The following is a 13883-nucleotide window of genomic DNA, read 5'->3' as shown; positions in this document are numbered from 1 at the left end:
TTACTTCCCAAAAAGACAGAGGTTGGAGAGGGGCAGATTTCAAGAGTATTGCTCCCCCCCCCCACGTCCAGCTCAGGAAACTCCGGGTCCTCTGTTGTTCCTCTACAGTGACGGTACTTCATCACACTCCCAAAACTCTAATGCTCCTCCCTCTCTTCATCCTCTTCCTCCCCCTCTCCTCCTATCATCATCATCTCTCCCCTGTCAGAGTGATCTAGGGTCACGAGAATGGGGAAACACCTTCCAAGGAGAAAACACACACACACACACACACACACACACACACACACACACACACACACACACACACACACACACACACACACACACACACACACACACACACACACACACACACACACACAGATCCTCCCTGTGAGCTTAATGGTGAGAGCCGCACATGCTGCAGGAGACCAACTTGGATAGCAAACTTATTCAAACAGTAAGGTAAGATGTTCAAAAATATATTTTTTTTAACAAGATGTAACCGAGTCAACAGAAAAGAACATTTAGTTTCATGCATATTGCTCTTGGTTTCAGACTTGTGTGACTTCTCTTGTCTTTTCTCAAAATATATTTTTAACAGCAGGTTTCAAGTCAAGTAGCAGACTAATTTCAAAAGAAATCAAACTTTATTTTAGGATTTACATACCTCAGTTGTTGCATTTGATTAGTTTCTTTTTTTGTATGTTCAAACAAAAAGGTCAGCAAGTTAAAAATGCTACTTGTGTCGCCTGAAAGAGTCGTGTCATCATTTTCAGTGCAAATCTTTCCCAGAGCATGACTTGTAACCTGTGATCTCCTTCTGACGTCAATGCTAACTAACTGAAAAAAGAGCAAAATACTTAGGGGGATAATTACAACTAAGGGAGCTTTATTTCTTGTTTGGCTACTGTACATTTTTCAGTAGATATGTTGTCCAGATGATCATCCATCCCTGGAGGTTTGTTGGCAGAGATTAAGACAAATGAACAGTCTGTCCGGCTGCTGTAGACAGTCAAACAGGTCTCTTTTTGTAAGCTTTAAGAAGTAAAAAAACACAATCACTAAAATCCAATGAGGGTTTTTTTGAAGCACTAATTGGACTTCTGTGCTTCTGCTTATTTGACTGGCCCTGTCAGTATACACATTAAATGGCTTAATCAGCATTTTCTTTAACTTTAATACTACACAGAAAAGTTTAGACTTTGATGGTGACTAAATGCGGAAATTATTTAAGCATCGTCCCATCGAATGAGCAAATGTTATAATTTTTGTTAGTTGTGTTTGTTATTGATAAATAAGAATTCCTTTTGTTTTCCAAAAATTTAATTTAATTTAAAAATTCTTAAATTAATGAATGTTTTCATTAATGTTTTTTACATTATTGATGTTTATGGTCGTTAGACCTCAGAGGTTTCAGACCCTGTAAGACCTCCTTTGAATTACCTATTAAAAAAATACAATAATATAATTTTTAATTGATGATAATTCATAAAATATGGAGGTTTAGTGCTGCATTAAAAGTACTGACCAGTCATATAACCTGTATTGCACTTAATCATTCCTGCCAATAGATAGAATGCATCACTTGTGGAGTATGCATACACTGCTCTTAATAAGTTGACTGATATGTTTGTTTCACATTAAATCCAGTTGACTCTGAAAATGACATTGATGTATTTCACGTCTCTTACAAGCAGACCATCTCCACGCTTGGTTTTAGCACTGCGACAGAAACAGAGAAAGGTCCTAACTCCACTAAGAGAGAAAAAAGGCTTTAGTTTGTATGTCTTTGTCAGCACTCAGACTCTGAAGCAGCATTGAATAGCATCTGAAAAGCATTTGAAGGTGGGGAGGTGAGCTGTTCATTGAGAAAGCAAGAACTTAATTGTCCTGCCTTGGTTTACAAATTAAATGTTAGCTAAACTGTTCAGCTTGTAGGTAGATAGCTCAGAGAATGTCCTTGTTTTATTAAGGGTATATCTTAAAAAGGACATTCTGGCAAGTTGAGGAATCTGTTTAAATTAAGTAGCTAAATAACTTCAACACTGTCAACATGCAGCAAGACTTTTTTTTTCTCTCAACGCATACAAACCATTTTTTTGGGGGAGGGGGGATTCTGCTTTATTGTAAAGTTAATTCTCAGTGTTTCTGGAGGTTTAAAGTTTCCACCAAACTCTTTTCAATGTTACATATTGAATAGTTTTAATATATTACACCATGCCCATTCTCACAGATTTTATAATGAGATTAAGCATGTTTTTAGTATGTATTTTTGAAATTGCTAAATAGGGCCAAAACATGTTTATGTTTCATAAGCGACAAACCTTGTTGAGAGGAATGTTTAGGATTTTTGCGTCCTTTGTTGTTCTGCTCAGTTTGGTCAGATTTGTCTTATATAGCCTTAAACGTAAACCTTGGAGTAGCTTATGTACATCTTCTCTAAGCATCATGCCTGTTTTTAAACAGCTCACCACACGATTTATTTCCCCCCTGCCCCACTGTTTGACTTTAGATTAGATCATCGCCCCTCTCCAGCCCCCCACTCACTCCATATCTTAGCAAAATAGCAAAATATGCCAGCACAGCTTTAGACTGTGATAACTAATAACATCTGTCAGTGTTGAAGTCAGGGGTAGAGAGCAAAACAAACCGAAGCCAACAGTCCATTAGCGCAGAATGCTAACAGTCGGCCAGACTCTGGGAAATCTCAGAACATTGTCAGGGCACACGGCGTGTGCATGACCTGGGACGTTTGACCCACAGCAAGAATCTCCTGAATCCCAGTACACTGTGTGTGTTTATGTCCATCTCAAAGGTACATACTGTATGGTTCAAAGAAAACACCAAGAGCCAAATGAAGGAAAGCAGTAAGCATGTTTTTGGTGAATGTCAAGGTGTATGTTTGGAGGTTTGGCAGCTAATAGTTTGTGAGAGCACTGGCAGCGCGGCCTGTTGTGTGTCAGTCCCTCTGGTTATTATGACAAACTCCCTCCAAGTGAATACTTTTTTAATGCCACTCACACACCCTGCTTCATCAGAGCCAGAAACAGGGAAATGTGCCAACTTAAACTGTTCTGTTTCTTCATGCCCTTATCTACAATTACATTTTACATGCATGTGTGTGTCTGCCTGAAGGAGAAATGCTGACGACACATCAGAGAGACATCAAAGAGAAAGGACGACGGAAATGAGAGAAGATTTCCCCATCATCTGATCCCAGCCTTGCCATGGGATGAGTTCCTGACATCAGTGACTTGAGGTACTGTCTTTATTATCGTCTCATAAAAAGTATGATATCCATCAGAAAAGAACCCACATGAAAGATGTGGGAGTGAATAGCCCCTTTCAATACTCAATATTGCTGCGATCACATTGGATGGACTTCTCAACACACTGGCCTTTCTTCCAATCATTCCTTTCTAAAAAAGGAGCTTGTCTCTTTCTTAGTGGAGCAACTTGGGTTTTTAATGTTCATTTGAGTGATTGCTGGCACGCTCCAAGTTGAAGGGTCCTTAAGTTTAATAGCGTCACACTAAAGCTAAATGTGACAAAAGGAACAAAAACAATTGTTCCATACTTGATGTTAGAAGATGTTGGTTTATGCAGCTCTTGTTGTAAATGTATCCACCAACACAGCTAGCTTGAGCATTACCTCTGTTCCAAAGTAAACTTATCTGAATGTCTTCCATGATGATGACAACACAATGTTACACACTGTCAGTAAGTCATCATAAATGTAGATGTGTTTGAAGGGTATATGAGCCACACCCACTCCCCACTAAGTGGTGGTGATCGAGGTTGTCGCTATCGACTCGCTTCAGTTGAAATGCAGGAGTCAGTGTTTTTGAAGCTTTACATTGTTCAGCCTGAGGCATACAAAGGAGTACCTAGGTTTCTGCTGATTCAACTTTAACCTCTTATTTCAAGACATTTATCTAGAATTCTCTAAAATTGAACATTGCAGGTTTTCTTCATATCTTGGAGGACTTAGGTTAACCCACCAAAGATTTAAAATAGCGATTTCTTTACTTTGTATTGTTGGAAACTTTAAATCACGTCTGACTATGATTATAAGAGGAGTTTAAAACACAAAACAGGAGAGCAGCAGGTTTATGGTCAAAGGATTTAATGCATAAAGTGCTTTTTTATAAACCCTGTTGACGAAGGCAAGATAGCCCAAAACATTTTGTGATTAAAGAAGAGTGCATTTGTATTTCATGTTGACGATCTTACATTGGTCTGCACCTCATTTTAGTGGGCATTCTCAAACTAAGAACTTGCTGTACGACCAAATGCAGAACCATGAAAGCCTTTTTTTGTCTTCAAGCTTTTAAGCCTGAAGACAAGCCAACAGTCCCTGTTTATGCCAAAATGCATTCAATGAGAATTTTGTTCTAAAAACAATTTCACTTTAGAAGGTACCTACCAATGAGAGCCTTACATCAGTGACATTTGATGTTTTTTTGCCCTAAACGAGGGACTTTTCTCCCCCATAGTGGAGTTGCATCACATGGGCTCTACTTACGACTGGATGGACAGGGTGAACCAAAGCTGTAATTCATAATGTACAACCTGATAACTTTTACATTTTAAGACCTGTTATGTAAGTTATGCATCAACACTGCAGCTGTTTGTTAATCATTGTTTGTAAAAGAAAATGTTTCTGAATGTACCTTTTTTTAAACTTCATGTCTGCTCTTTACTTCTCACTTTTCCTGTCAGTGACCGTCTCTTTAGTTATGACGCACACATGTATAAATAATGGCTTTAATGTTTGTCAGCCTTCCAAGAACACTTGTGTTGCTGGTTTACACATGTGCATGTTCACACACACAGTGCCTCTCAAGAGGAACTTCCTGTTTACTGCCAGCTGTGCCGCTGTGTATCCTGACTGAGAGCCCCAACAGATCCTGGCCTCTGAACTCTGACCCCTAACCCTGGAGGGGTGGGGGGGTAGAGTGAAAGAAAATGCGGGGCACCACCCTCTTTGCCCTGCTCACGGGGGTCATGCTCTACCTGGTGATGGGTGCGCTTGTTTTCCGCACCCTGGAGGCCCCAGATGAGGATTTGGCGTACAAAAAATTGCTGGCTACCAAGCAAACCTTCCTGAAGAATAAATCATGTGTCACAGAGCAGGAGTTCTACATACTTGTGAAGGTATTATTGGACAGACACACTATCCAAAGTCTGATTACATAAACACACACACTGACTGTAAAAAGACTACAGCTAGAAAAAGCCTTTCTTTTGCTTCTCTGTTTCTGTTATTCGTCCAAATTTTAACAAAACATACACTTCTATTTAAGGCAAGCTATAAACCAAATCATCTTCCACATAATCAAAATGTTTTTATTGTGTATCAGAGTCAGTTTTATTGGCTCACACAAACAAGGAATTTGACTTTGGTAAACTTTGCTCTCCATTTACAAAAGGGTACCATTAATGGCAATGTCACCATTTGTTCTCCTTAAATATCACCTGATTGTGTAAACTTCATCACATTCAGGCTTTTTTTTATCAATTAAATAAATCAGTGGAAGAATTTTACCTATTAATTTCCTCAACTCTTGTGCCTAAGTACTATTTTGAGCTAGTTCTTTTCTTCAAATGAATAAAGATTAAAGCCTCACCTGCAGGGAGTAGCGTATGCAGTGGAGGCGGGCCTGGATCTGAACCACCTTCCTGCAAACTTCACCAGCCGCTGGGACATGGCCTCTGCTTTCTTCTTCTGTGGTACAATCATTACCACCATAGGTAGGTGGAGACTTCACCTTGGGCTTTTATTTTGAAGATGACGCAAGTTTAAAATGTCTTATTAAATAAACATTTCTTTTGGAAAGGTTAAATGTTAATTAGAGCAAATGGATGGATCAGTTCTATTCTGATTTAAGATAGTTGTTCTTATTTTGTCTTTAGTACCAGGTTTCTACATCTCTGAATTATTTGTCATGTTAGTCCAAGAGACATCTCAGAACAGTGTCTGTGGTCGACTGCTCATGAAAAATAACTGACACAAAGTGGCTTATGTATGTTGTAAAAAAAGGAATTTCTTCAAAACCACTTTGGTGGTGAGTAAACGTTGGATAACGTTTTTTATCTTTGGAAATCATTCACATTTTTCTGTGGACTGATGTGACCATAACAATCTCCAGCTTAACATCATAAAGACTATGGAGATGGTTGTGTATTTTGGAAGGAAGAGGCCAATACCATCACCAGTTAGTATCCAAGGTACTGAAGTGGAACTCGCCTCCAGCTACAGATACCTGGGAGTACAGCTGGACAGTAAACTGGACTGGTCTGCCCACTTGGAGAGGCGGTGTTGAAGCCTGCTGAGGTCTTTTAACATCCGTAGGCCTCTTCTGTGCACCTTTTATCAGACTGTTGTTGCTAGTGCCTTGTCCTTTGGTGTGGTGTGCTGGGGAGAGGGAACTAGCACAGCAGACAAAAACAGAAACAACAAGCTAATTAGGAAGGCCAGCTCCATCATTAGGACGGAAATGGGAACCCTTCAGCAGGTCACAGAGGCAAGAGTGCTCTCAAAACTGAAGTCCAATCTGAGAAATCCTGCACACCCACGACACACCCTGGACATGATTCAACAGAACACATTCAGTCACAGGTTGATCACCCCGAGGTGCAGAACTGAACATTACAGAAAGTCTTTTTTCTCAGACTGTTTAATGGAGAATAACGCACAATGAATACATGTACTCATTTATTTATAATGATTTATACTTAATCTTAGTGTTTTTATATGTATAAATGGTATTTGTTAGTTTTTTTGTGTGGTGTCTTGACTGTGCTTGCAGTTGCTGCTGTGATGATGTAATGTCCTGCAAAGGATTAATAAAGTGTCTGTCTGTCTGTCTGTCTAAATCTACCCTTGTGAAGTCCCAGGATAAAAATACAGATCTGGAAATCATCATAAAGGTTTTCTTTAGCTAATGAGAAATTATGTTGTGTTTTTTTTGTTTTTTGTTTTTTTTTAACAGGTTTTGGGAACCTGTCTCCTCGGACGTGGTACGGCCAGTTGTTCTGTGTGTGCTACGCTCTAGTGGGAATTCCCATGTTTGGCATACTGCTGGCTGGAGTTGGCGATCACATGGGCACAGTGCTGCGAAGAGCTGTGGCCAAGATTGAGACCCTCTTCCTGGTGAGAATGGTCTGTCCTGCCCAGGGACCCAAACTCAGTTGAATTTGCACCTTTCTCACACGCAGTTTGAAACCTGTGAAGCTAACACCTCGGGTTTAACTGCTTTATTTGCAGTGAATTATTGGATTTTCTGGTCAGGAATCAGTCTGGGACCCCTTCCTGAAATTGAAAAGTTGTTAATGCTGTGAATGTGTACCCCTGTACTTGTGAAAGAAGTTAATGTAACTCTTCACCTGGCAATTGTGCTAAACCATGACCAGTTATGACCTGACTGTAAGTCTTACCTTTGAATCCAATGTGATAATCCAAATGTCATTACAGTCTGAAGTATTCATTTTCTTTGTCCCTGCCTCTCTGTTTGCGATTATTTTTTTCTCAGAAACGTAAGGTCAGGCCGACCACTGTGCGTGTGATCTCAGCGGTTCTCTCAATCCTGGTTGGCTGTCTGATCTTCCTCGCAGTTCCAACAGTCGTGTTTCAGAAAGTGGAGGATTGGACATTTCTAGAGTCGCTCTACTTTGTGGTCATCACCCTCACCACTGTAGGCTTTGGAGACTATGTACCAGGTGACTAAAACACAATACACAAATACTACTTCATCATGTCTCCTATCACACAGTGGACAGCAGCTTTGTTAAGTTATTTGTTATTTGTGGGTCATGCAATTCTTACCAGTGCAGAAGACAAGACATTCAAAATAAAGGGTCACTCTTCTTTTTCATTTTGATTTTAGCATGCTTGTAACTTTGGCCACAGCTTTCTTACGTATAAAGCTGATATAGTTGATCCTAGCTGTCATTGGGCAAGAGGCGGGGTACACCCTGGACTGTTCACCCGTTAATAACAGGGTGACATAGAGACGTACAAGCAGCCACACTCACATTCACACATACAGGCAATTTAGAGTCACCAATTAACCTAGCAAGCATGTCTTTGGACTGTGGGAGAGAGCTCGAGTACCCGGAGAGAACCCACGCATGCACGTGGAGAACATGCAAACTCCACAGGCTGTGTCTGACAGGGATTTCAACCATGAACCTCCTCGCTGTGAGGCAACAGCGCTTACCTTACAGTCCAAATGAAACACAATGAATAATTCATTATTGATGTATCTTTCTTTTCATTCACGTCAGTCTAAGGTCAAAGTTAAACAAAGTTTGATTAGTGTGGTGCTTCATCGCATACTTTAAAGCAGGTTAGCTGAAGCGTGCCACATTCAGTACACAATAAAAGCTGAAACAACTAGCAGGTGGATGATTTGGTTATAGACTGAATAAAATAGAGAGAGAATTTTTGACAACCACTTTATAATTTTTCAAGAAAACAAAGCTGCTGCTTCCAGCTTCTTTTCTTGGTCCTTTACTTTTATAAATAAAATATATGTGGGCTTTGGACTGTCGATCAGACAAAGCAAGCAATCTAAAGGAGTCACTTTGGGCTCTTGTTTGTTGGCCATCGCTTATCTTTTAGACTGTGGGTTCAATTAGAAATATAATCAGCAATTATTCAATGATTCAAATAATCTTTAATGCAGTGCTATATGCATTAATGGAAAGCCAAGTTTCTAGAGCACCATTCATACATAAAACAATTCAAAGTGCTTTACAGAGTAATATATTTATAACACCAAAAATACTTTCAAATATGAAATATATTAAAAGACAAGATAAAAAAGAAATAATAAAAAAAAAGACATTAAGCAAAATAAGAAATTTGAAAACATTACATATAACAAAAACAGTTTGTTCTGACTGTGGAGGGCATAGCCGTAAGCTGCAGGAGAGCTGTGGTGGTAAAATCCATCCAAAGTCTTTACAACTTAACACTTTAGCATTTTGTAGTTGATGACTCTAAAATGTATTAAAAGTATTCCTTAAGATTAAATTCCTTTCAAAGAATAATTCAAATTGAGTTTAAGACAGACTGCAGCCATAAGAGTTAGAGCTATCAGAGAGAGGGACTCAAGACATGAGCTAACCCTCTCTGTCTTCATGTGGCCCAAAGACAATTATGATGTCTTATTCCTGTTAAGTACAGTGACCCAGAGATGTAACAGGGACATGATCTCCTGGTGTAAGTGAAATGTATATTTGTGCATCTTCTGCATACCTATGGTAGGCTACCTTATTATTTTTGTATGATTTGGCCCAATGGAAGCATACGAAGATGGAAAGGACAAGCCCAAAAGCTGGCTCTAATTATGTGAGCAGGGGTTGTCACTAGTCAGAAGGATGATCAAAACCACGTCTGTAGCCTCCCTCCACTCTCCCTGTGTCCAGGTGATGGTCGGACAGATGACGTGCTCTTCAAGCCCCTAGTGTGGCTATGGATTGTGTTTGGTCTCGCCTACTTTGCCTCCATCCTCACCATGATCGGAAACTGGCTGAGAGTGCTGTCTAAGAAAACACGCGCTGAGGTGAGAGATGTTTGGTATTAGATAGCATCGTATACCAAGAGATCAAGATCTGCGATTAATTTTTCTTTTACCCTGATATTTCCTCTTTTACTCTCTCTCTTTCTCTCTCAGATGGAGGAGTTGAGGGCCCACGCTACAGACTGGACCCAGAACATGGACTTCCGCATCCCAAATCCTCTGGAGTTCAATGACCCATTTCTCTTGCAGCGTCGGAAATGGAAACGCAGCGAGCGTCGACGCATGCGTCGAGGAGCCCAGGGCACTCTGGGACAATGGGTCCGAGGAGGATCTGAAAATGGACACCTACCTAACCGCTGGGCTGGCCCCTCTAACTCAATGAGTCAACTGCGGGCACGTTCGTCTCTTGAAAGGGCGGCGGCGCCTAAGTCCAGGCCGAGGGTCAGTGCTGATGGAGCAGTCCCAACAGCAGGGCCTGGATTGAGGGTTGACCCCCCTGTGGGTCTTCATGTGGAGGGCAGGTTGTTTCCTCACTCATTGGCCCGCTCATTCTCTCTCCCAGTGGCCCCCTCCACCTCAGAGCTGGACTCAGCAGGTGCAGCCATGCAGGAAGGATCACTTTCTGGTTCTGAGTCTCCTTCTGACTCCAGATCAGACTGCTCCTCAGTCTCCTCATCTTTCTTGGCGCTCCACATGTTCCAACCCTGCTGTACACTCCAGAAAGAGGGAGGAATGAAAGCTACAGACACTAATGTGGCTCAGGAGAAAAACAAAGATATTCCTGCAGAGAAGTGTGGATCTGTAGCAAACTACTTCCATCACACACCTGCCCCTCATTTAATCCGTCGCTCCTCCTCTCCTTATCCCCCTTTTCTTCCTTCTTCTAGCAATCAGATCCTTTTTCCCTCAGTTCCCCTCAACATTGCCTCCTCATCCGGCTGCCATCTGCTGGATTTCTTTGGAGAGAACCTTGCGTACATTGACGAGTCCTCAGACACTCTGAGTGACCGCGTCCAGTCAGCAGGCAGTGAGGAGAAGAGGAGACGGCCACGAAAACCCAAAAGGAAGAGCATGAGGAGGCAGCTCTCTCACAGATTGAGCCCAGCGCAAGTGAAGAGGCCCAGCGTTGACATGCAGCCTCCTTCAAATCCCCCGACACCACCTCCAGACTCTTCTCTCTCAGACCTGCCACCATCTGAGGGCCTGGCCTGGTCAAACACAGAGAGCAACCACACCAAGCACGCAGGGTCAAGAGGAGACAAAACAGATTAATCTACACCAAAACTAGGACTCTTAAAGTGACAGCATGAGTACCACAGCCAAAACTCACCACAATGAATGTAGTTGATGTTCAAGAATATTTTTTTGTATCCATGGCTTGCCTCACAAAATCAGCCCGCAAATTTTGCTGTGTTGTCTTTTTGATTTGGCAAAGCTAAGAAAACATTTGCTCAGGTCAGATAACTACTAGGCTGTACTAGTAGTTGGTATATTTTGTCCTCAAATAGAGGGATAAAGAGACATCAACATGAACTAAATCATTGTATTCAGATAGTTATAATGAAATAACATAACTGATGTTCTTCTTGATGGCATTTGATTGTCAAAAATAAATAAATGAAAATGTCAATTATCAATCACCACATGGTGTCTATAATGTACAATAGACCTATGTGCTTCTAGGTGAGCTTGTTCATTCCGATTTCATTACATCAATAATGAAAAAGTAATTTTACTTAAAACACAAGTCAACCTCTTGGTGGTGCTAGAGGAAAAGTCATAGGCGGGTCATACATTGCTTTGGAGTCAACATGTGAGAAGACAAAAGTTTGAGACAGAACAAAGATCATTCAGTCCCGATTAAAGAAAAGGATGGACTCACTTTGCCCAGACATTTTTACATTTATCTATCTGTCCATCTGGAGACATGAATAGGCCTCTCAAATCATGCTGCTTTGTAAATTCAACCACAACTAGTGTAAATAGCTGGTCACAAATTTTGTTGATTTAAAGAGACAGAGTCATCACTATTAAAACTCTTTGGTGATTATTTGTCAGTCATTGAGCACCATAGATTCTTGGCGACTTTGACATCATGACTCAGCTATAAATGAGTTTTGTGAGGCTGTAAATTCTGGACAGGGTTTTTCAGCTGAGGTGGGTTACGTTACTAAACAGAAATACACATATTTAAAGGGAACAATAATAGAGGGACAGAGAAGAGGTTGCTTTTTTTACAGGAAAATGCCATACTGTATATTATAGTATACGTCTTGTAAATGGCTTTATCTGTCCTTCTAAAGCCAAATGGATCAAAAGACAGGATGTGTCAGGCTGCGGTTGCCTAATCATCTCTGTTAAAAATATCACTGGGGAAAATCCCAGTGAACCACAACAACAGTTCATCAGTTTCAAATCCCAGCATGGCAAACATTCAGTGTCAGTCCTCTGTGTACTGACGTCACACAAGAAGACTATTTAAACTTTGTAAAAGTTCAAATTGTACAGTTTTGAGATAAAGTACAGGTTTGTTACCCTCTCTTGAAGGTTATTTGAAACAACAGATTCATAACACTGCTCTTCGATGTGTTTATGGGATAAAAAAGGTAAAAGCAAAGTTGTTTGCACGATACGTATTGTATTATATGTAGTTCCACTTTGATATACCAGATCAAAGGCTTTTAATCAATGTTGAGATGGTTTTTGTTCCAACTATACTATCAAGTGTCCAAACGCCAATGTTGGCAATTTAAACTTGCTTTTAGAAGCCTTTTCAAAATAAAATGAATCTGGGACTCAGTTTGATGCAGGAGATGTGAAAAGACCTGAAGCCTGAACTCTGAAAGTCCTGAACGAGCTTGACTCATGCAGCGATAAATAGTGAGTTACTGCTTACTCAGAACCAGGAAGTACTACAAGAGTCTACCATGGCATCATGCCCTCCACCAGCGCCAAAATAAGTGACTGAATGAATCCAAACTCAAACTCAAACTCAGGCTGCCACATATTTTGTCATCTGTTGACAGTGGACTGGAAGCAGAAAGATATTCACTAACTTCAGACCTATGGAGGATGTTTTTGCTCTCTTTCTTGTAATTCTTCTTTATAGGCAGATAATGATTTAAGGCTTAGCCAACCAGAGCAGAGAAAACAGCTATAGAAAATAACGGACCTATACAGATCCGTCTATAGCATGAAACATTTTCAATATCATCTATAATATGACTTTGATCATTTTATTTAAATCTTAGATTTTACATTTACATTATAGCATACATTTAAAAAGATATATAAATCTAAATTTGAAAATTGTGCTCAAATTTGACAGAACCCTTTTTTTCTTTCATGTTTTTCTTCATAAAGGGGGTCTTACATTTTACAGATTTGAATTAACTTCTGTGTTAGATTAGGCTTCCACTGTAATTGCAGAAAGTTTTACCCAATACACTTGTCCTACAAGGAGAAGTCATAGAAGTGTTGCCCTCATCTGTTCAGAAACAGTACTGCAGGTGCTCTGCAGGTTTGGCTTCCCTCTTGTTGGTCCCAGCAAGGCCTCAAGTGCGACTCTGGTCTCCAATTTTGAGTATAGGTAGGAATATGGCTTCAGTAATGCTGCAGCCACAGATCTGTATCTCCCATTTACTCCTGTGTTTCATAACAACTGTGGTGCTTGTAAAACTTTTTTTAATTTGTGTTTATGGTGCCCTGTTGCCCTGAGAGCTGTGTTTTAATTTAACTGCCAGAAATAAATAGGTACAATTAGAGTCCAGTTATAATCGATAAAGACTTATCCAAACCAGTGATGTCAGCTGCAGACCATAAAGGTAGAGGTGATCAATCAAAAACTGTTATAAAAGACTCTTTTACATTTTTGGTTTGTATTAGAAGGATGAGTGAGCCCAGAAGCAGAGCCATGAATCATGACATGTGTTCCTATACGGAGGCTAAACAAGCAAAATACATGTTTGTATGTACAGTGGGCTTTCCATGTGTAAAGGGTCTGTGTACACTCCAACTATAAGGGTCAGAGGAACAGTCATGGCTTATATGAAGAGGTGTATGTGTGTGTGTGATCCACAGCAGACTACCCCTCCCAAGGACAGTGGGACCCAGTGTGAGACAGAGCGAGGCGCTGCACCGTGGGATAAGTAGAGGTTGGATATAGCAAGGGGTAGTTAAGTGCAAAAGACTAACAGATGCTGGGGCTAGTTTATTCAGGGGGGGGAGGGAAATTCAGCACAACTCAAGCACAGGGACCCCGTCACAACACACACACACACACACACACACACACACACACACACACACACACACACACACACACAGTGAGGCTACATTCTCACATTCTCACTGTGGCTTAAAGAAAAA

General features: G+C 40.6%; 1 protein-coding gene across 2 annotated transcripts; it reads left to right on the top strand.

Moving 5' to 3' along the window:
• Nucleotides 1-209: 209 nt before the first annotated feature.
• kcnk4a (potassium channel, subfamily K, member 4a) lies at nt 210-11565 on the top strand. 2 transcript variants are annotated; one of them, XM_020635750.3, is made up of 8 exons: nt 210-447; nt 3121-3244; nt 4822-5142; nt 5622-5739; nt 6981-7141; nt 7521-7707; nt 9421-9557; nt 9669-11565. In XM_020635750.3, exons 3-8 carry the CDS (start codon nt 4954-4956, stop codon nt 10785-10787), a joined length of 1911 nt encoding a protein of 636 aa, XP_020491406.2. In that variant the 5' UTR covers nt 210-447; nt 3121-3244; nt 4822-4953; the 3' UTR covers nt 10788-11565. The 2 variants fall into 2 exon arrangements, with proteins under 2 accessions (XP_020491406.2, XP_020491408.2); XM_020635752.3 differs by lacking the exons at nt 210-447; nt 3121-3244 and having other exon boundaries at nt 5005-5142; nt 5603-5739.
• The last annotated feature ends 2318 nt before the right edge of the window (nt 11566-13883 follow it).

Source organism: Labrus bergylta, chromosome 9 (genome assembly GCF_963930695.1).
Source record: "Labrus bergylta chromosome 9, fLabBer1.1, whole genome shotgun sequence".
Classification (NCBI taxonomy): domain Eukaryota; kingdom Metazoa; phylum Chordata; class Actinopteri; order Labriformes; family Labridae; genus Labrus; species Labrus bergylta.
This window is presented reverse-complemented; position numbering and strand designations above follow the sequence as displayed.

Bases quoted from the DNA above. Each gene is read 5' to 3' on its own strand.
- kcnk4a (XM_020635750.3), top strand. From the start codon at position 4,954: ATGCGGGGCACCACCCTCTTTGCCCTGCTCACGGGGGTCATGCTCTAC. The intron at 7,142-7,520 runs GTGAGAATGGTC...TTTTTTTCTCAG, and splicing joins AGATTGAGACCCTCTTCCTG to AAACGTAAGGTCAGGCCGAC. The intron at 9,558-9,668 runs GTGAGAGATGTT...TTTCTCTCTCAG, and splicing joins CTAAGAAAACACGCGCTGAG to ATGGAGGAGTTGAGGGCCCA.